The sequence below is a fragment of the Diceros bicornis genome, chromosome 18 (assembly GCF_020826845.1).
Source record: "Diceros bicornis minor isolate mBicDic1 chromosome 18, mDicBic1.mat.cur, whole genome shotgun sequence".
NCBI classification, from domain to species: domain Eukaryota; kingdom Metazoa; phylum Chordata; class Mammalia; order Perissodactyla; family Rhinocerotidae; genus Diceros; species Diceros bicornis.
The window spans coordinates 24,116,407-24,138,509 of NC_080757.1; the positions used below are offsets into that span (position 1 = coordinate 24,116,407).

At 40.5% G+C, this 22,103-nt stretch overlaps 2 protein-coding genes across 4 annotated transcripts in view; one reads left to right on the plus strand and one right to left on the minus strand.

The window, feature by feature from the left end:
• Window positions 1-31: 31 nt before the first annotated feature.
• PEX12 (peroxisomal biogenesis factor 12) lies at window positions 32-3,934 on the minus strand. Its single transcript, XM_058560401.1, has 3 exons — window positions 3,157-3,934; window positions 2,281-2,834; window positions 32-1,377 (listed from the first exon to the last, which is right to left on the minus strand). The coding sequence occupies exons 1-3, from the start codon at window positions 3,280-3,282 to the stop codon at window positions 978-980; spliced, it is 1,080 nt and encodes a 359-aa protein (XP_058416384.1). The 5' UTR covers window positions 3,283-3,934; the 3' UTR covers window positions 32-977.
• Window positions 3,935-9,406: 5,472 nt separating this feature from the next.
• AP2B1 (adaptor related protein complex 2 subunit beta 1) overlaps window positions 9,407-22,103 on the plus strand; it is a 122,258-nt gene continuing 109,561 nt past the window's right edge. For 2 of the 3 annotated variants that reach the window (XM_058560398.1, XM_058560400.1), the window contains exons 1-3: window positions 9,407-9,497; window positions 15,369-15,428; window positions 19,956-20,061. In XM_058560398.1, the coding sequence (XP_058416381.1) occupies window positions 15,392-15,428; window positions 19,956-20,061 (143 nt within the window). In that variant the 5' untranslated portion in view covers window positions 9,407-9,497; window positions 15,369-15,391. Of the gene's footprint in view, window positions 9,498-9,911; window positions 10,074-15,368; window positions 15,429-19,955; window positions 20,062-22,103 lie in introns of those variants that run through there. The other variant, XM_058560399.1, reaches the window with a different exon arrangement.

Consider the following 22,103-nt stretch of genomic DNA (forward strand, 5'->3'; position numbering starts at 1 on the left):
AAAAAAGCAAAATGTTAACACAAAAATACCTCAAAAAAATCAAAGATAGTTTTAATGAAAAATTTATCTTAAGCACCTCAAGTAATCTTCCAGTTTCAGCATAATCATGACAACATGTAACAGCTCTTTGCCAAAAACGTTTATTCTTAAAATTTACTTAAGTGTTTCATAGAAACTTTAGTAATAGCCAGAATAATTCATGCCAGTTTAGCAACCTCTTAACAGGAAGCAGAAAGTGCTTATGGAAGGATCCTTTCTTTACATAGTCATAGTTAGATCAGTATTTTACTTCGTCTCTTCATTGCTTATTAGCTTTGCTTTTACACTGAAATCTTCAGACTACTCTCTATATACACTCAACTCCTATTTTCCTTTAATCAGTTTCCCAAGAAAGATATGTATGACTCAAAGAAATCTTTAAAAGTTGATAAACTATAGCAGATGTTACTTAACAAATAGGTCACAGTATATGGAAGGAGCTATAGTTTTTCTAAACTGTTTCTAAGTATTTCTATGAAGAGCAGGTCCACATTTCACAGTTTGCAATCTGATAAAACCTATTCCTCCTAGGCAGATAAATGCTTTTTTTCCTAAAGAAAAAGACTGCTTCCCTGTCGCCACCCACCTTATGAGGTCTAACTTGGGTTTTTCCTGAGAGCTTCTATACCTCTTGTCCTTTAAGGAAGGGGACAGGAAAAGGTTCTGTGCTAATTATCCTCTTTTATCTACTTCCTCTACACTGACCCTCACATCCCCTGCCAAGCCTGATTCTCTTACTCTAACCAGCTTGGTCAACTCTAAATAGGGGTCCAGAGAGCAAGCTAAAAGGTGAAGATCAATGGGTATATCCTTGTAAAGAAATCCATATAGTTGTTTAAAGTTCACACAATTATGAATTGAGGCTGAGAAGTATCAAACAATGCTATGTACCATGCTGAAAACCAGCCCTGTGGCCTTACAGTGCAATAATTTTGTTCTCAGTTCTCAGGGGAGTACAGTTTAATTAGATGTTGTACTTCTGTTGGATAACCTGTGATAGGACAAGCTTGGTGACTCCTCACATAATTAAACACACAGCGATAACAAAACACATAGCCAGAGGTGGCAAGAACAGTATCGTTCACCCGGGTTTTACGACACAGCGGGCACACAGTCTTCATTTTGGGTAACAGAGGAGAATCAGAATTGTAGTCTAGGTGTACAGGGGGTGGTGGAGTAGGCAGGGCAGTCAATGATTTGATGGTTTCTTGATTTTCAGATGAGTACCACCACTCAAGGAACTGCAGGAAGAATACACCCACAGAAAGGCCAGTAGAGAGGGATAAGGCAGCACCCCCCACAGCTTTCTTCAGAGCTGACTTTATCTTCTCACTAACGCTGTTGGGAGAATAGAACAGAGGCAAAAGGAGAAATTGTTTATTTAGGTATAATCACAGAATGACTAATAAAAATGTGTTTATGCAGTTTTCATGAGAATCACTGATTCAGTTTGGGGATTGAAGAGTTACTAGATTGGCATTGTCTCCTTAGGGATCTATTCTAAATGATTCCCTCTTTCTGACTTACAGTATTTTAGGAGTATAGGAGCTAAGCTTTGTTGTTAATGACTAAGGTTTTGTTTGTTTTGTGTTTTGAGAAAGAAATTAGTGAAACATTGATTACATAGTCCTTTTTTGTTTGTTTGTTTGGGGGAAGATAGATATCCAGAAAAAGAAACAACTTAAAAAATAACTTAGCAGTATTGAGGAATATATTTGAACTTGTAGGAGAACACAAACACCGAAAGTGGTATAGCATCGTGCTTAAGAGCAGTCTTGACTAGAAGGACTTACAACTAGAATATACAACTATGTACTGGGGCTTTGGGGAGGGAAAAAAAAGAGTGTACAGTCTTTAGAATTGTATTGATCTGGCTTGGATCTCAGCTCTGCCACCTTCTAGCTGTGTGGCCTTGCCAAGGTACTTAACTTAGGGCTTAGTTTCCTCAACTGTTAAATGGAGCTAATGCATTTATTTCATTGAGTTGTGGTGAGGATTGAGATAATGTATGTAAAGCAAACACCTAACACAGAGCTTGGCACATAGCAAGTGTGCACGAAAATGTAGCTAGTATGATGAGGAAAGTTACCAGGATGGAAATCCTTGTTTGATGGACACAAGAATTTTTCTATGATTTTATGAACTACCTCAAAGTGGACTGAGGGAGGTGAATTTCATAAAACTGGGATAAGATTTTAGAATTTATTAATCAAAGATTTTGGGGAGATATTAAGGCCTTACCTCCTGGCTGGTTGCTGCATCCTGCTGGCTTCCGCTGGTTTGTGCTCCAGAGCTTGTATGTCCTGAATTGTAAGTCGACCTAGCCGAACTCCAGCCAGACTCAGCAGTGGGGAGTGATGCTGAGCCTTTCCAAGGATGTATCGAAGCTGTTGTACAAGAAACCAGCCTTCCCAGGCCATGTTAACAAATGGATAGGCAGCCAGGAAGGCTCTGTAAAATCGTTTCCAGCGGAAAGAAGGGGGATGGATAGAATATTCATCCTCTTCTCTCAGGCTAGAAACCAGTTTCTCCAGCTTCACTTTCAGGTAGGGAAGAAGAACCAGGAACATAATTGACTTCCAAAGCTGCTTCTTTGGGAGACCAGCACTGGCCAGTCTCTGAAGCTTGTGTGTATCTCCCATTACAATCCGCTTTAAGCCATAAAAGTTTTCAGAAAATGAGGCACTGGTTTTAGACAGATAATGCTGCTGAAGCAGAAGATCTAGCAGGGTAAAGATTTCATCAAACCACCTCCAAAGGAAGCCATAGCGGGCAGGGTTTGATTCTGCAAGAACCTAAAGCAAAATAAATCAGTAAGTGAAATTCATTCCATTACAAAGCTACTATGCCTTGTATTTATATTTCCTTTTTTTCCTCTAAATTCTACACTTTGGGCTTAAACAAGTCACTTCTTTTGGGGTCTCCTGTAACCACCCTGAAGTGCTGGGTAGTCAGTTTAGGGCTCTAGACATAACAGGGACTCAATAACAGTTAAATCATAGGATATGAATTATATGCTAATTGGTTATTTCAAAAGTTAGACTACCAAATAAACTCAAATTTTTGGTTTTGTTTTTACCCAATCGTCCCTAAGACTTTTCAGAGAATTAATCTTACCTTGACCACATGCTGAAGAGCAGGTCTCACTGCTGTCATTAAACTGTCTTGTGCTACCACCTCAAAGATGGATGGCTGGTCATCCGCCACAGAAGCAGTTGTGATGTGAGCCCCATGCTCAGCCATAGTTTCCTGTGTGCACTTGGTTTCACTTTGCCCACCAATTCTATAGTAAGCATGAACTTTCCTGGGGGTATTAAATGGGTTCTCAGTCTTAAAAGTAAGATTTCTGCAGGATACCCGGAATTCCTAACTCAATTTTCCGGAACTGGCGGGGGGAAAGACCTCTTCTGGAGGCAGAGGGGAGGGGTCTCAAATTTAGGAAGTTAAGAGCGAAGTTAACGCAGACGTGGGTGCAAGAGGTGTGGATGTGTGGGATGACTCGTCAAATGCTGCACCTCACAGTGCAGAGCGTGACTATGGGGGACAGGTTATGGGCAAAGGACGCCGTCCTCTCGAGCTGCAGTCCTGGAGGCTGCTGCGAATCAGCGACTCGCAATCGTGAGGGCTCAAAACGAAGCGGGCTCTGAGGCCGGAGGTGCCAGTGCGGGCCTGTACGCGAGGACTGGCTCCAGCTGCTGGCTGTCAAGTGCCCCCGCCCGCGCCCGTCCTTGGGCGCTGACTCCCGGAGAGGCGCGAAGGACCCACGACGCCACAGTTGACTGGATCGCTGTGTGACAGAAGCCGCACCGGGAAATACAAGCTGCCGGGGTTTAGCGACGGCAGGCGGAGAGGCGCTCTAGCCCCGAACGCGGCCCCGAAACCGGAACTAGAAAACTCTATGACCCTCCCAGGACTTCCGCTTCCGCCCCGCTGAAATTAAAGGCGGCACTTGGGTGCTCGTGTGGAGAGGGTGTGTCCGCTCGGTTGTTCTACTTTCATTGTTTTGCATCGCAGCCTGGGTGGAAAGCCACAGCTGTGAATCCGTCTCTGCGGAGGCTTTTTTGACAAGGTGTTTGGGGCACCGCGCCGACGTGTGGCACCTAGAGCAAGAGCTCGGGCCGGCGGCTGAGGCCTTCGTTTCCGGGGGCGAGCGAGTAAGGGGCGGAGGGACAAAAAGGAATAGGCAGATGCGAAGTCTCTCTCTGTAGGGGGGAGAGGGATTGATTTATGGTCAGCCACTTCCGGGAAGGCTTTGAAGCGACGTAGCTGGGGATGAAAGTCTTAGCATTATTGCCGCCAACTATAAAGAAAGATTAGAATGGGAAAGGTTCCCGCTGTTCCTCAAAACTTGAGATAATCACTTTTCATTCAAGCCGGTGGTTTAACTGTCTTCTAGGTTTCGTTACATTCAAGCATAACTAGGCACTTGTTACAGTAGATGTAAATGGTTCTTACCCTCGTACACGGTAGGATGTGTCACATTAGTGATATGAATACAGTGCTAAGACAAGGGATCCTAGTGAACTGGGGAGACTTGACAGAGAAGGTACTTTTCATTGTTTGCATACCAAAGTTCGTGTAGTTTATCTTACAGTTAGCAAAGTGCTTTTACATCGTTTGCAACTTTGCCGCGTTTGAGTTGCTGATACAGTTTTATTGAATTTGTATAAGCGTTCAAGTTCAACTTCTGTCTCTCTGCAACCCCTCCCCGACCCCTGAGCTCAACAGCTAGAAATAGAAGGTATTATTCACTGCCCTAGAGAACGTTATGGTATAAAGGCAGATAATTGGTTTGCATGAGAACCCTCGAAAAATACGATTTGGGTTTAGTTATTTCAATAGGACAGAAAATCTTGCAAGTTAACAATAATTATAGTTCTAAAAAGTGTTTTTTCCTCTACCAAAATACCTTCCGGAGAAAAATCACACTGAAATAAGATTTTTACTTTACAGAATTTTAAGGACTAGAGTTAATGTATCTACATAAAGCAGCTGGTACATACTAGGTGCCCAATCAATGGTAGCTATTATATACAGCTTTTTCTTAAGTGAACAGCAGAAAGACAAAGTTGAGAAATAGCATCAATCAGAACAAGTGGGGAGGGCCAGCCGGGTGGCGCAAGTGGTTAAGTGCGTGCGCTCTCCTGCGGTGGCCTGGGGTTCCCCAGTTCGGATCCCATCGCAAACCCACACACGGCCTGGCAAGCCATGCTGTGAGGGCATCCCATATAAAGTGGAGGAAGAGGTGCACCCATGTTAGCCCAGGGCCAGTCTTCCTCAGCAAGAAAAGGAGGAGAGTTGGCAGATGTTAGCACAGGGCTGATCTTTCTCACACAAATAAATAAATAAAATGAAAGAAGTAGGGAATTAAACATTTGTATCAATTAGGGTTCTTTGGTTACAAGCAACAGAAACAGGCTAATTTAAAGTAAAAAATTTATTAGAAGTATATGGAGTAGCTAACAAAAGGAAAGCCAGCTCTGAAAGAACAGGAACGTCTCTAGCAAGCATTGGCAAACTCTCATCCAGGCAACATACAATGAATGAGCTGCAACAAATTTCTGTCTGTCACTGTACTTATGATTCAAATTCCTATTGACCTACCTTGGTTCAGATTTCCTCTCCACTGTTTCACTTAGCCAGAAGAGAAGGCAAGACACCTTGATTAATAGTCCTTTGAGAATGCTCCAAAAGTAAACTGAAGTTATTACATGAGAAAAAGGAAAGGCAGTCAAAAATAACATGTCAATTATTACAGCCAACAAATAATAAACACCTCATTACAAATCCCACCTTCAGGCTTATAGTGTAATAGATGAAATAAGACACATAAAAAATGATAGCACTTATTTATGTTAAAAGGGTTAAGAGCCATCAGATAGGTTAATATGATATGAATTTAGAGGAAGAGAGAACAACCAGCTGGGAGAAATAAGGCCATTCAGACTAGCTTAAACAGAATCATTTTAGCTTAGGTAACCAAACAAAAGGAAGAACGTTTCTTTTTTTTTTTTTTTTGTGAGGAAGATCAGCCCTGAGCTGACATCCATGCCAATCCTCTTTTTGCTGAGGAAGACCGGCCCTGAGCTAACATCTATTGCCAATCTTCCTCTCTTTTTTTTCCCCCCCCTTTTCTCCCCAAAGCCTCAGTAGATAGTTGTATGTCACAGTTGCACATCCCCCTAGTTGCCGTACGTGGGATGCAGCCTCAGCATGGCCAGACAAGCGGTGCGTCGGTGCACACCCGGGATCCGAACCTAGGCCGCCAGTAGCGGAGCGCATGCACTTAACCGCTAAGCCACAGGGCTGGCCCCAGAAATAATGTTTCTAACCTCTTATTTTATCTCAGCTTCTGTCTGCCAGTTGCTTTCTAATACAGTGATGTAACCTGGTACTTCCTGTACCTCATATAACAGATGGCCACTGAGAAAGTTTTGTGCATTAGGTGGACCTCAAAAGATGAGTACATTTGGGGCAAGTCACAGTAATGGTGATAGAGCTTTCCAAGCTAAGGGAGCAGGATGGAGTATATATAAGGAGGAAATTGTTTAGTTTGCTTTAACCATAGAGCCACAGAAAGGAATAGTAGAGAACATGTTGAAAAGTAGATTTAGGTGAATTACAGAGGGTCCTAAATGCTAATTTTAGTACTTTGTGGACATTCATTAATTTATTCAATAAATATGGAGTACCTCCTATGTGCCAGGCATTATGTTACGTGCTGGGTATAAAATAGTAATAAAAAGAGATGCGGTATCTGCCCTCATGGAATTTACGTTCTAGTTGGGGAGGGAAATAACAAGTAAGTAAACTAATAAATACATAATTTACAAATTGAATAAGAGGGCTGGGATGGGGGTGGCAGAGGGAGCTGGAAGAACAGAACCTTAGGTAATCAGGGAGTGCCTTTCTGAAGAGATTACACTGAAACTGAGACCTAAATTATGGGGAGCTAGCCATGTGAGGCGCTGGGGGAAAAGCATATTAGGCAGGAGGAGCAGTATTTGTGAAGGCCTTGAGATGGGACAGAGCGTGGCATTATTTGAGGGCTACAATAGCTAGCAAAAGGTGAAATGAGGAGGAAATGAGGTGTGACTGAAAGGCATAAAATGATGTTAGAGAGGAAGACGGGGGCCAAACTCATAGGGACTCATAGGCTGTGGGATGGAGACTTTATTTTAGTCCAAGTGCGATGGGAAGCCATGAAAGGATTTATACACCAGAGTCATGATTAGGTTTGTACTCTGAAGATGACCCTGTAATGGATATATAGTTATGTTTATTTTGTGAAAATTCATCAAGCTTTATATTTATGATGTGTGCCCTTTTTTTTTTGAATGTTATACTTCAAAAAAAGTTAAAAACCCAGCTTCACTATGGATAAAGGTTGGGAGGAGAGTTGAGGTTTCTAGTAGTTCAGGCAAGAGGTGATGGTGGCTTGGACTAATGAGGTGGAATAAAGGGGATTGGATGAATTTGAGATATTTTGAAGGTTGGGTTGACAACTTGGAGATGGATTGGATGTGGCATTAAGGGAGAGAGGGAAATCAAGAATATCCATCAGGTTTCTGGCTTGAGCAATTCAGTATAATTTATTGAAACAATCATAGAAAATATTTACATAGTCCATACTATGTGCAGGCATAGTTCTAAGTGCATTACATAGACTAATTAATTTCATCCTTGTAATAATATTATGATTGAATATTACTATTTTTCCCATTCTATAGATGACAAAACTAAAGAAAAGAGTACAGAGATGGGGAAAACAGGGGGAAGAATAGGATTTGGATATATTAGGCAACAAGGAGCAGTTGAAAGTTTTTGAACAGGAGAGAAGTATGAATCGAAGTTCTTTAAGATTTTTCTGGTGGCATCTTTACGAAGTCCACCTCTATCTGCTGGGAGTTGTACCTGAAAGCCAGTCTTTCAAACATCCCCCCCATCCCCTTATGAGATGCTTAATGTGAGTGGGACATAAATATAGAATTACCCATCAGTGTGGTTAGCAATTTGGTGGTGAAGTTTGGGGAATAGGTTAAGGCTAGCAATAGAGATTTCAGTCATATGGGTAGATAAGATAATTGAACCCATGGTATTTCTAAAGGAATAATGTAAAGACAATGTATGAGTATCAAACTTAAAAAAAAAAATCCTTGCTACTGTCTTCCTCAAATACCATCCTATATCTCTTCTGTTTTCAGCCATACTTTTTTACGGAGTTATCTGTAACTCCTGTTTTCATTTCCTCACCTCCTATTCATCCTTAAATTTCAGCGTGGCTTTTGCCTTCATATCTTTACCGATGTTCTCAGCATTGACATCAAAGACCTTTGTGTTGCTAAATCCTCGGACACTTTTCAGACCTTCTTTCTTCTCTCTGTAGCAACTGATACTGTTGACCACTCATTCATACGTTTATTCATTCAACAAATTGTGGGGAGGGGTGCTAGACCTCAGAGATAGAAGAGGGAACAGATTGGTATAGTTCCTACTTTCATGGAACTCTAAAAACATCGTAAAATATTATAACCGTCTGCTTTTCCTTCTACCTCTCTGACTGCTCCTTCTCAGTCCCCTTGGCATTTTGGTTTCCTCAGCTTCTGCCTCAGGCTCTCTCACTCCACTTTCTTTTTTTTCTTAATTAAATACTTGGTATTTTTCAGAGCAGTTTTAGGTTCACAGCAAAATTGAGAGGAAGGTAACAGATTTCTAGGTCTTGGTTTCTGAAATGAACCTACGTTTGTGTAAACACACCGATTACATGCTAGGCGCTTTACCTACTTTACTACTTTATCCCATTTAAGCTTCACAAGCTGGAGAGAGATATAGCATTGGCTTAATTTCACAGATAAGAAGACTAAAGTTGGAGGGACATTAAGTAACTTTCCCAGTCACATTCAGGGCAGGGATTGGAACTCGATCTAATGCCATCCTAACCTCTTTTCCTTGCACCACTCTCCTCTAGTCCCACTGCCAGTGTGTAGTCCTGGGCTGGATCAGCATTGCCCACACTACTTAAGTGGCCAGGGAAATGAGCTGTTTTTTTTAAAGAAAGGAACAGGATATTTCACCCTCTCTGAGTGTAAGTTTTTTAGAGAACTGTGCGAGGAAAAAAAATCCAGGGAACGTCAGCTTGTGTAATATATCCCTTCGGATAGCCACTGAACTTTCTCTGAGACCCGAGTCGCAGGTCTCTTTCCGACCAAGCAAAAAAAATCTTTCCGCCTGCAAGGCGACAGAGACCACCGCCGTTGTGTTCTCCCGCGCGCCGGGATGACGTCACGCGGCGAGGTTCTCTGACATCAGAGTTTCCTGTCCACCATCTTTGTCCCTGGCAAAGTGGCTTTTGCGCAGTGGCTTAGACCTGGAGGAGTCGTGACGTGCAGGAAACCATTACAACACCACTCGGGCCGTGCTCCCTGGCTGCTGCCGCCACCGCCCGGTCCTTGCCTCCGGTGAGTTTAAGGCGGCTAACTTTGGGGTGTGTCCTGCATTGATGGAGATGGGGGTAATCCCAGCTTGGGTTGGAGACGGGCGGAGGAAAGGAAGTCCTCGGAGCATAACCGTTGAGGATGGAGTGAGCCGTCGGGTGTGACCGTTGGGAGGGAGAGGGTTAGAGAAAGGGACTCTACTGCTCTGGCAGGGCGAGGGAATCCTCGGGTGTGGCAGCTGGAAATTGGAGGGCGCCGGGGGGGGAAAATGTGTTTCAAGTCGGGGTAGGCGGGCCAGAGGCCACGGGTGTGGCCGGTAGAAGCTGGAGGCCGATGGGAGAACCTTCCTTCTTTCCCACTTGGCGTCGTTCACTGAGGGGCTGGGACGTGTCCAGCTAATAAAAGGGAACAGGGATTCCCCCAAAGGTTTGCCCATTAATGAGCAAACCTCGCCCGTCTCCCGTGATTTGAGGTTAAGAGACACCTCTCCTCTACCTCGTAATGGAGGACCACATCCCCAGAATCTTGACCACCTGGGGAAAGAAGAGGCATTCCTGACACTTGGGGGAAGGGAAGAGAAACCTCCAGAATTGACCCGATGTAAGAGATGGGGAAGCAAGTGGGGGTAAATCTTAGCCCGGAATTTTTTCTTTCTGGGCTTAGCAGGAATGATCTGGTTTGAGAAAGGCTGTAGATTAAGCCAGAGGTAAAGAAACTGGAACTTCCTGTTATTTCCCTGTTCTTTGAATCCAAAGAATTTATTCATGCTGTTGGTTTTCAGAGCAGTGTTCTGTTTGGGGGGCAAGCTTTTACTGAACTCACTTGGCTGCTTCATTATGAAGCTATATGAATAAAGTGTGGATGCTTCATTAAACTTAGACTTCTAAAAAGAAGTTTTTTAAAAAATGCCAAACACTATCGTAATCATTGTGGTTTAAAAGAAAAAGTAAAGAAAACGCAATATGTTTAGAAAAGGCAGAATGACAAAAGAAGATGGTCTCAGTGAGGAAAATTTAAATTATTAATTACCTCCCTAGTATACTTCTATTGCTTAGCCTCAGGGTACATTTACAAAGTAATAATAGCAGCAGATGAAGGAGATGCAGCTGTACAAGAAAACGTGTAACACATTCCAATGATGACTAAGCGTGGTGGTAAGGTGAGAACTGTTTGCAGGTATCTTAAGTTAAACTCCCAAGAAAGCAGAAAGGATAATGTGTTCTGCAAACGGCCTCACTGAAAGTTAAGTGGTAAAATTAATATAAGACTAACATTCTGTGAACTAAGAGACTCAAGAAAGTCCATACTTCCATCTTTTCTTTTTTTCTTAAACAGAATATTACATTTTTCTTAAACAAAATACTCCATTTTAGGCATAGATTTGAACCAAGCTGAACAAGGAATGAGTTAGATAGGACATGTTCTCCTTTCTTCCTTCTTTCCTTCCTTTCAGGCTTAAGTTTTCCAGAGTTGATTGGTATTTTAGTTAAGAATTGGATCTAAAACTTGAGCTTCTTTCTTACTGTATAATATTAACAAATTGCTTTGTAGTCTGTCCTAGTTAAATGGAAATCACAGGTGTCCGTTGTACTTTCTTATGAGCTAAATGATACCTGAAGATGCTATTGTCTTTGCATTATTAAAATATTGGATTAGCATCTCTCCCCCTTGTAATAAAGGATTGGGGGAATGACCTTTCTGTTTTATAATTTGGTTAACTCTTTCGCTAGTTTTTCACTACGAGCACCAAACTCTGTAAAGCCCAACTTTATGTGAAAAGAAGGCATTTAGTGGCCTCACCAACTCTAATTTAGCCGCCATTTCCCAGAGAACCATTTGAAATTAAAACCCTATTAATTTTTTTCCAGCTTTATTTTGTTTAGTGGGACTGGAAGGAGGGAGGAATAGAAGGAGAGAAGGGACTTGCACAACCTATATTTAGTAGAAAGTAGGTTATGTTAAATCTAGATATATAATCCTGTGCAGGAGGCCTTCTCTGAAATGCAGTGGCATCACACTATGGTTTAGGACAAGTGAGAGTGATTGTTCGCTTTGACTGTGGCAGCTTTGTTGTTCAGCAGTGTCGCTAGGCCATACCACAAGTCCTCAGAACAGCCAGTGACTTGTCTAGTTTGATCTGGTAGAAAGGTAGTTTGAGTTCAAACTCCATGATAGCTTTGCTTTTTCCTGGGGTTCTCCTGGAGGCACAATCCCTCCGCCCCCCAGAAGAGCTTGATTTTTGCGACACTTCAGCAAATACTTGATTTTTTTCTTGAGCTCTATCTTGGCTTTTTCTTTGGCTTCTAATGCAGGCAACAGTTTTCACTGTCCTATATTTTGGAGACTCTGGCTGTGTCTATCTCTGGCATGTGATTAAGTATATCACATTTTAAAAATCTATACATATGTAATTTTTTGAGGTGAAATTCATATAACATAAAATTAACCATTTTATTTTATTTTATTTGTGAGGAAGATCAGCCCAGAGCTAACATCCATGCCAATCCTCTTTTTGCTGAGGAAGACTGGGCTAACATCTGTGCCTATCTTCCTCCACTTTAAATGGGACGCCGCGGGGCCCGGCCCAGTGGCTTAGCAGTTAAGTGCACGCTCTCCGTTGCTGGCGGCCCGGGTTCGGATCCCGGGCGCGCTTCGGATCCGGGGCGCGCACAGAGGCACCACTTGTCAGGCCATGCTGTGGCGGAGCCCCATTTACAGTGGAGGAAGATGGGCATAGATGTTAGCCCAGGGCCCGTCTTCCTCAGGAAAAAGAGGAGGATTGGCATGGATGTTAGCTCAGGGCTGATCTTCCTCACAAATAAACAAAACAAATGGGACTCCGCCACAGCGTGACCTGACAAGCGGTGCCTCCATGCGCGTCAGGGATCCGAACCCTGGCCGCCTGCAGCGGAGCGCACGCACTTTACCGCTACGCCACGTGGCCGGCACCCAAAATTACCCAGTTTAAAGTGAACAATTCAGTGGCATTTAGTATGTTCACAGTGTTGGGCAACCACCACCCCTCCACCACCTCTTCTCATTTTTTTTTGTTTAGACTGTTTTCATTTTTCTGGGAGTTTCTTTTGGCTTAAGGCAGGAACTGACTTGATACAATGTTTCTCTGCCAATATGGGTAAGGGATATTTCATTAGTATTGTTTACAGCAGTGTGAGTTGAGTGTAATGTTTCTCCCTTCTCTTTAAGAGCAGGGATTTTTAATTTAGGATCTAAGATTACTTGATTCTCTCCTCTTCCCTGAAATTTTGTGGGTGGGAACGTTACTCTCTTTAAATTAAGAACACTTAATGCTCACACTGAATAGGATGCAAATATATTCCTTGACAATGAAATTTTTTAGGGGAAGTAATAAAATGTGTGGGTCACTACTAAAGGTAGTGATAGGTTAATTTAATGTTTAACAGATTGTCTTGAAAACTCCTGTTAAGAATTTAATATGTGTGTATGTGTATGAGAGCTTTGGAAAAAAGAACAATTTTTATGCTCCTTTTCAAAGCAACTGGGTGAAAAATTCCATGCAGATTTTATTTTTTAATCTCAAGCAAGTTGTAAGTTTTGATGATCCCGTAGGACTTAGAATGGCATAATAACATTCTAGACAGACCATAATGGCCTTGAGCTCTGGCCCCACTGTCTGGCTCTAGTAACCGTTTCTGAGGACTGGTTTTTTGTTTGTATATCTAGGTTCTTAGATGATAACTTCATGTTTATTCCAGGTCTTTTTTTGTGAGATCAGCCCTATGCTAACATCTGCCAATCCTCCTCTTTTTTTGCTGGGGAACACTGGCCCTGGGCTAACATCCGTGCTCATCTTCCTCCACTTTATTATGGGATGCTGCCACAGCATGGCTTGCCAAGCAGTGCGTCGGTGCGCGCCTGGCATCCGAACCGGCGAACCCCGGGCTGCCGCAGTGGAGCGTGCGCACTTAACCGCTTGCGCCACCGGGCTGGCCCCTATTCCAGGTCTTTTATGTGAAGGGCTCCTTTCTTCGGTTTTCCCATTTCACATTTAGTTTACATTGTGAATGGATTAAATGATTATAACATTCTTTGAATTTTTGCTAGCGAGGGATTTTGCATAAAGCAAGCCTCTGTTGCAGGTTAATTTTTAGTTATAACAAATATTATCAAAACAGAAATTTCTGCATTCTCTAATGGTATTTGTGAGTTCTAGCTCCCATCTTTTAACAAGGTAGTTCAATGAAATTCTGGTACAACCTAAAGCACTATTGTATAAGGATCAGGACTGAAATAGTAAGTAGGTGCTTGGAAAGATAGGAAATGGGTCTAATTTCCCTTAGATTGTCCAAGTAGCACATTTTAGAGATCGGATTTGAGCCAAGCTTTTTTCATTATTTCATGTTTATCTGGCTGTTTTTCCTTTTCCTTAATTGCATTGATTTGTTGAGTGCTTAGGTCTTTTTTCTCAGATCCATAATTGCTGTTGTTTGCCAAATGTGTTACCACTCAAGTTTGGCAAATTATCACTGATGTGACGGTAATGAGCAGGTGCCAGGGTATCTGTCCTAAATTTGGTAGTAAGCATTGTTAATGATGGAGGTAAGGAAGAAGATACTCATTTTTGAGTACAGAAGGAATATTATTTAAAAAAAATTTTTAATATATTTAAAGAAGTCAAGTACACTGGACAAAGTCTTAGAGTTTCCCAAATCAGAAACATTGTATCATTATTTGGAGAGAAATATGACCAGTCCATGTTGCTTTTATTTTACTGGTGGAGCCCTGTGGAGCCTTGTGTCAGCTGGATTAATTCTGGAAATTGGAACAGAAGAATTAAAGATGAGGCTGTGATCCATGTTCTTTTAAGTTCTTTTAAGTTTTAACGCCAGTTCTGATTCTCTTTTGTACTCACTGTGACTGAACAGTTATCTCAGTTTTTTTGCCTTGTTTTTAACTGTAAACTGATATTATTTATTCTTTGGGAATACTGTTGGGCTAAGTGTATATTATTGGAAATATGCATAATTAAAAAAATCCATGTGTAAGGCATGATTGCCTCTCTAGATGTTTGTTGTGAAAGAATATTGTCCTACTAATTTAGGGGTTTTTTTCGTGAAAGAGATTCCTTTTATCGAAAGTTGTATGTATGTTGAATAGGTTGGCAGAATCATTTTCTCTTTCACCCTTACGCAGCTTCAGAATAGGTGTTTTGGAGTGACTCCATCTTGAGGCAGGGAAGTAAATCATATTTTTCTGAATGGAATGGGGAGATCTTTCAAAACAAACTTTTCCTTATCTTAAATATTTGAGTGACTAACTGAAGATGTATTTACAAAACAGTCTAGCGTTAGATCTTGGAGGCTTTGAGGAGATAATTGTAGATACAATCGCAAAGCTGTGATAGGTTCACATAATCACTCCATTCCATTTGGCCTTTGGATTTTGCCCTAAATAGCTCCTCAGGCAAGAGTTACATTCTTAATTATCTTTGCATCCCTTGAATCCCCAATGATGGTGGTAAGGAAGAAGATACTCATTTTTTTATTTTTACTTTTTTTTATTTTTTGGTGAGGAAGGTTGGCCCTGAGCAAACATCTGTTGCCAATCCTCCTCTTTTTTCTTGAGGAAGGTTGTCCCTGAGCTAGCATCTGTGCCAGTCTTCCTCTATTTTGTACGTGGGATGCCGCCACACCTTGGCTTGATGAGTGGTGTGTAGGTCCGTGCCCGGGATCTGAACCTGCGAACACTGGGCTGCCGAAGCAGAGCATGCGAACTTAACCCCTACACCACTGGGCCGGCTTCTAGATACTCATTTTTAAATATAGAAATTCTTGTATATAAATGTTCTTAAAATTAATTGACTGTCTTGCTGGATGTAAATCACTTGGATAAAGGACTTCTTTTCTCTTGCTTTAGGTACACATTAAAGATCCAAAACCATGACTGACTCCAAGTACTTCACAACCAATAAAAAAGGTAAGTATGAAAACCTGATCAAAGCTTTGAGATTCTTCAGAAGTTGTGGTATAAGATTGTCCCAAGTAGAATGTTCCTGACCTCTTCAGACACTCATGTCATGGACAGTCTCTTTGGGGATCTGCTACTTCTAGAGGAAAGTGTGTTGAGTAAATTACTAAGTATAGGTTTTTAAAGGTAGTGCTGTGATGCCCATCATTTTGACTTGAAGGTTTAGTGAAACGAAGGGATCCAGCGTTGATCATTGAAGATTGATATATCTGAGGAGGGCAAAAGAGGAAGAAGCGCATTTATTCTTTTTTAATTTTTCACTTGGAAATAAACATTTTGTAACAAGGAGTACTATTAAAGCAATATAGATAGGTAAATAAGTAAAAATGGAAGTTCTCTCCCTCTCTGTTCCTGTTCTTGAGAGAAACTGGAGTGTGTATCCTCAGTCTTTTTCTATGCGTATAAATGCATATATTAATACATATGATTTAAAAAAATTTTATCCCTAGGGCCTGGCCCCACGGCTGAGTGGTTAAAGTTCTGCACACTCCACTTTGGTGGCCTGGGTTCGCGGGTTCAGATCCTGGGCGCAGACTTACTCCACTCACCAGCCATGCTGTGGCGGTGTCCCACATATAAAGTGGAGGAAGATTGGCAAAGATGTTAGCTCAGGGCTGATCTTCCTTAAGCAAAAAAAGGGGAAGATTGGCAATGGATGTTAGCTCAGGGGGAATCTTCCTCAGCAAAAAAAAAAAATTATCTTTAATGGAAAAGGGGTCGTGCAAAACAATGCATAAAAACTTCATCTTGGTTTATAAATATCATTTCCTGCTAAAAGGAGTCAGGAGTCCTTGGAGAAATGACTGATTCCAGGGCTGGATCAAGGGAAAGTACAAGATGAACATGAACTTGTACCAGAAAGCAAGGAAGTGCTCAAAAAATGATGGGAGATGTCAAGGAGAAGCAAGTAGAAGGGGCTTCTGCTGGCCAAGTTTGAGATAATTTGAGAATTTAAAAAAATGATCACAATAGTGGATTATAACTCACTGATTAATAAATACATATATACACATAAATCATAGTAATAATTGATTCAGGCAAGAGGCATCAATGAATGCTAAAACAACTAGCAGGTGAAAGTTTGATGAGGAACAGGATATTTAAATATTCTCAAAGTATCCTTTCACAAATTACTTACTAATTACAAAGGAAAAAATAGTAACTTTACAGCGTTAAAACCTGGCATTTAGCACCTTATCCAAATATTCCGTGTTAACATCACCAATAATGGGACAAATTAACATCATTTTCCTCTTGATGTGATGCTTTAAGAACAACATACCATTGCTTATGAAATATGCCTGCCAAAATGCATAACCCCATTGTAATCATGAGGGAACACCATGACAAACTCAAACTGAGGGCCTTTTTTAAAATAACTGGCCTATACTTTTAAGAATGTCATTATCGTGAAAGAAAGGCTGAGAAACTGTTTCAGATTAAAGGAGGTTAAAGAGGCGTGACAATAAATGTAATGCATGATCCTGAATTGGATGCTGGCCCAAGGGGATGAGGGTAAAAATGCTATAAAGGGCGTTATCAAGACCTTTGAGTAAGATCTATAGTTTAGATGATAATGGTATATCAATGTTAAATTTCCTGATTTTGATCACTGTATTATGGTTATGTAAGATAATTTCTTGTTCTTAGGTATTATACACTGACATATTTAGAGCTAAAGAGACATGTTGTCTGCAGCTTACTGTTAAATGATTCAGGAAAAAAACGTGTAAACGTAGAAAGTATGATTAAAAAAAAAAAGTGGCATGGGGCCAGCCCCATGGCATAGCGGTTAAGTGCACGTACTCCGCTGCTGGCAGCCCGGGTTCAGATCCTGGGCGCGCACCGATGCACCGCTTGTCAGGCCATGCTGTGGCGGTGTCCCATATAAAGTGGAGGAAGATGGGCACAGATGTTAGCCCAGGGCCAGTCTTCCTCAGCAAAAAGAGGAGGATTGGCATGGATGTTAGCTCAGGGCTGATCTTCCTCACCAAAAAAAAAAAAAGAAGAAAAGATGGCATAATGTTAACAGTCGGGGAGTCTTGCAACTTTTAAGATTAAAATGATTTCAACAATAAAATTAAAAAATAGGAGAGTACACTGTCGTGGCCTGGAGTGAGCAAGGAGCACTAGAAAGTGCAAACATATGTGTCCTGTTCTGTCATTTGGAATTATGTAAGGGCAAACAAGCTCCGCTGTTATAATACAGAAAACTCTACAGTGAGTTGCTTAATTATATCAGCTAGTAGTCAGTGGTCTGACTGACCCTGCATTCAACCTTGCCTACACGTTGGAATTGCCCAGTGAAGTTTAACACAATATTAATGTCCAGATCTCCTCCCCGGCCCCGAGATATCCTGATTTCATTGGTCTGGGATATGGCGTGGGTGTGGGGATTTTTAAAAGTTCCCCAGATTTTTCTTATGTGTAGCCAAGATTGAGAACTATTGGTAGCTGCTAGCAGTACTTGGTAGATTTGATTAAGGGGAGGAGGAGGGAAAAGAGATAAGAATTTAATAAAGTTGTAGTATGTACGAGATACCTTGCCTCACTTAGTGCCTCTCTGGCTCCATCCAACTTTTTCCTCCCTATCTTTATTACCTATGCCTCACAAAAACCATTAGCCACTTGTCATTCATTTTCGGCTTTTTTCTGATTCTCTTATCATTCTGAAATGTATTTATTGCTTCTAACATTTTGGGTGCTTTGACGACCAAGATATTGTCTATAATGACATAAAAAGATATAATTCTAAAGCTCACTTGACTCTCCAAACCTTCTCTTGTAATGGATCCTGGTAACGTTTTTTTAATCTGGGATTTGTACAAGTTTGAGACTTACAGGTTGAATCATGGCTGGGTAAATACCACATTTTAAAAAATGGATAGACTGTGTTCCTTTTACTTCCTGCAACGCCCACCAGAGCTGCACTGGAATATATTCTTTAAATTTATGCTATTGGAATTGGAATAATTTCAGTTACATCCTGTTTTGATTCTTCAACTCATGCTGCTATTCACAATTCAGACTTGCTGAAACCCTACTGCTTGTCTTTTACTGTTCCCAGAAGTAACTGGTGGAAACCCTAAGAGCTGGATTTGGCAGCAGAGGATTTGGTGAACAGGAGAATGACTTAAAGGTCATTCTTTAAAGGGCCCAGCTTTTCTGGCTGTGCTATTTTTCTAGCTGTTGATTAAATAAAACAGTGATTTTTGTAACATTAATTTGGTTGCCTTCTTGGCAATGGATATTGATGTAACAAGCTTTTTTAGGACTCAGCTTCTTTGTTTCTTATCAGTTTCATCCTTCCCTTTTGGAGGCTTCAGCAGATCACAAAGTTTGCTGTCTCCACTATTTCTGTACTGGTGAATGAGGTCTAGTTAAAATGAACATCAAGAACAGTCATAAAGGTGGAGTAAAATGAGGCAATATTATAGAAGAGTTTAAGAGTATAGATGGAAGGCTGAATTGGGAGTAGTCGACTTCTTTTTCATGGGCTTATCAGTGTATTTTCTTATTTCTTTTGCAACCAGTTGATGGTTGTTACCTTCTCTTTTATTTCAGCTCTAGCTTTCTGATGATAGATGAGCCTGGGCCTTAAAATAGTGGTGACAGCCCTGGCATTTTGCAGTGCAGGGTGTCAGTCAGTCATTCAAGACTGTACCTTTAGAAATGACTCTGGTTTGTACCATTCTTGAAGCTTCAAGGTTGTTATTTCTGTTAGATTGATTGAATAGGATGGGGCCTTAAAGCCCAGTAACTTCTTAAAGTACTAATTAGAGCAGTGATTCTCAACCTTGGTTGTGCATTAGAATCACTTGGGGGAAATTTTAAAAACATGAACATAGGAGTTCTACTTCTTGCCATTCTGATTTATTTGGTCCAGAGTGAAGCCTGAGCATTGTTATTTTTAAATACTTTCCAGGTAATAGCGTGTGGCCAAGGCTGAGAATGTCTGGATTCAGGAGTCAAGAGACGTAGTTCTAAGGCCAGCTCAATCACTAACTCTGTGACCGTTGAGACTCAGTTCTTTATCTGTAAAGTTGAGAGTGAGTGAATGAGATGATATCTAGAGTCTCTTCTGATTTGAAAACACTGATTTGTGAACCTGTTCCCTGCCTACATTTATTTTTTCCCCAGAACCTTGAAATTCTGATTGGAGATCACCCCGCAGATATCATTCTTTCCCCATTGTAGTAAGATACCATGAGATTTGCTTTTTCCCACTCCTGTGCTCCCTAAGATCTGGATTGCTCCTTCCTCTCTGGCCATAACCTAAAGGATGGTGTCCTTATCAATGGGTCAGTTAGTATTCTAGATATTTGAATTGTACCTATCCTATAATTTTAAATAATCCTATTTCAGTTGCTGCCCTGCCTCTGGTCAGCTATGCTGGTGTTACTTATTACATAGTACAGTATTCTGCTCCAGTTCTCTGATCCTGAGACCTCACGCATTTGTTCTCTTCTCTTATAGGAGAAATCTTTGAATTAAAGGCTGAACTCAACAATGAAAAGAAAGAAAAGAGGAAGGAGGCTGTGAAGAAAGTGATTGCTGCTATGACTGTGGGGAAGGATGTTAGGTAATCACTCCTGCTCCTGGTCACTTTAGACTCTATTTTATGGCTTTTACTGCTTTTCATTTAAAACTGTTATAATAGTAGAACCTATAAGAGTGGTTTTGTCCCACTGAAAACATCATCAGGAATTGTAGTTGCTTTTATATTAATTCTGTGACTTAATTTGTTTTTTGGAAGAGTGAAACCAGTTTGATTTTGTTGGATACAGATCTAGCATAAAACCTCCCAAGAGTTGGCACAGTTACAAATCTGTTGCCGAGGTAGTTTTAGAAGATGATTAAAAATATACTGAGAGGCAGAAGCTCATATGTTCTTTAATTGGCTCAAGCCAGTGCCCTCAACTTTATAACTCTACATTTAGTTGCTGAATTTGAGATGAAAGTCAATGTTAAAAAAATCCTTTTTTTTTTTTTTTTTTTTTTTGATATTTCTGTAACTTAGCAAGACCATTTGGAAATAAGTAAGTGTTGTCTGCAGGCCCCAGAGGATTCCCAAGGTCCTTTCAGGGGGTCCATGAGGTCAAAGCTGTTCTTATAATAATATTTATGTATTATTTGCCTTTTTTACTGTATTGACATTTGCACTGCTGGTGCCTTAGCATGAATCAAAGCAGTGGTGCCAAATGATAGCAGTAGTCATTGTATTCTTCACCACTGTGTACTTGCAGGAATGTAGGACAGTTTCACTTAGGACTGTCCTTCATGAAGCATTAAAAATTTATTTTATTAAACCTTGAACCTTAAGTATAGGTCTTTTTGATATTCTTTGTAATGAAATAGGAATTGTACATAAAGCACTCTTGCTGCATAGCAAAGTGTGATGGTTGACTTGCAAAAAAAGCCCTGGCACAATCGTTTGAATTGGGAACACCATTTTTATGTGAAAGAATGCTTGACAGACAAATTATCATTAATCAGACTTCAGTATTTGGGAGACATTTTATCAAAAATGAACAAAGTGAACCTGTCACTTCAAGTGAAAAAAAATTTAACAGTAGATAAATTTTGAGCTTGAAAGTAAAAATTAGAGTGTTGGAAAACTTGTGTCTTCCATTGTGAGCTTGACAGCTTCCCAATACTTAGAGACTTTTCTGGTGAGATTGGTGGTAAAATTAATGAATGTGATTATTTGCTGTTATATAATGAAATATGTTAACATCAGGAAAAGCTGCATAACTCATTGAACCAGTATTTTCCAAATGACCAATGCATATATCACAAAATTACACATGGGTAAAAAATCCATTCAAAATAAATGATAAATGAATAGATTTTAATGCAACCAAGTACAAAGTGTTTATGGATATCGTTTCAGATTCCGCATTGCAACTAACTTTTAAGAAACTACTATTTGTGGACTAAAAATGACAAAAACACCATTTGTCTAGCTTTAATGTATCAAAGAATATCCAGTTATATGAAAAAGCTATAAAACTACTCCTCCCTTTTCCAGTTTGTGTACAAGTATGAAGCTGGATTTTCTGCTTACGCTTCAGCCAAAACAACATTCTATGACAGGTTGAATGCAGAAGCAGATAGGAGAATCCAGCTGTCTTTGTTTAAACTAGACAATAAAGAGATTTGCAAACATGTAAAACCATGTCATCTTCTTAATAAGGAAAAAGTAAATTTTTACTTTAAAATGATATTTATGTTAATATGAAATGCATTTATTATTGTTAATTTAAAAATATTTATTAATCCATTTAAAAATTTTCAATTTTAATTCCTATTACGGTAAAATATCAGTAGGTATAACCCACGTGAACAAAACTCGCTGGGGATCTCAGTAATTTTTAAAAGTGTAAAGGGTTCATGAGACCAGAAAGGTGAGAACAGCTCCTCTAACTAGATCAGGAGCCCAGGTGGACATGGTGGCAATAAGTAATGACTCGGTGTCTTCTTGTGCTCCAGGTGCTTCTGTTCTGAGGCGGGTTTTTGTTATCGGAGTTTTGTTTGTTAGCACATAACCATATTTGGTTCTTAACTTACTGTTCTGTGACCATCTATCTCAGAGGTCAGCAGATGTTTTTCTGTAAAGGGCAA

Coding starts and splice junctions, on each gene's coding strand:
- PEX12 (XM_058560401.1), bottom strand. CDS start 3,282: ATGGCTGAGCATGGGGCTCACATCACAACTGCTTCTGTGGCGGATGAC. Junction 2,835..3,156: donor CTCTTCAGCATGTGGTCAAG/GTAAGATTAATT, acceptor ATTTTGCTTTAG/GTTCTTGCAGAATCAAACCC. Junction 1,378..2,280: donor ATGCAGCAACCAGCCAGGAG/GTAAGGCCTTAA, acceptor TTCTCCCAACAG/CGTTAGTGAGAAGATAAAGT.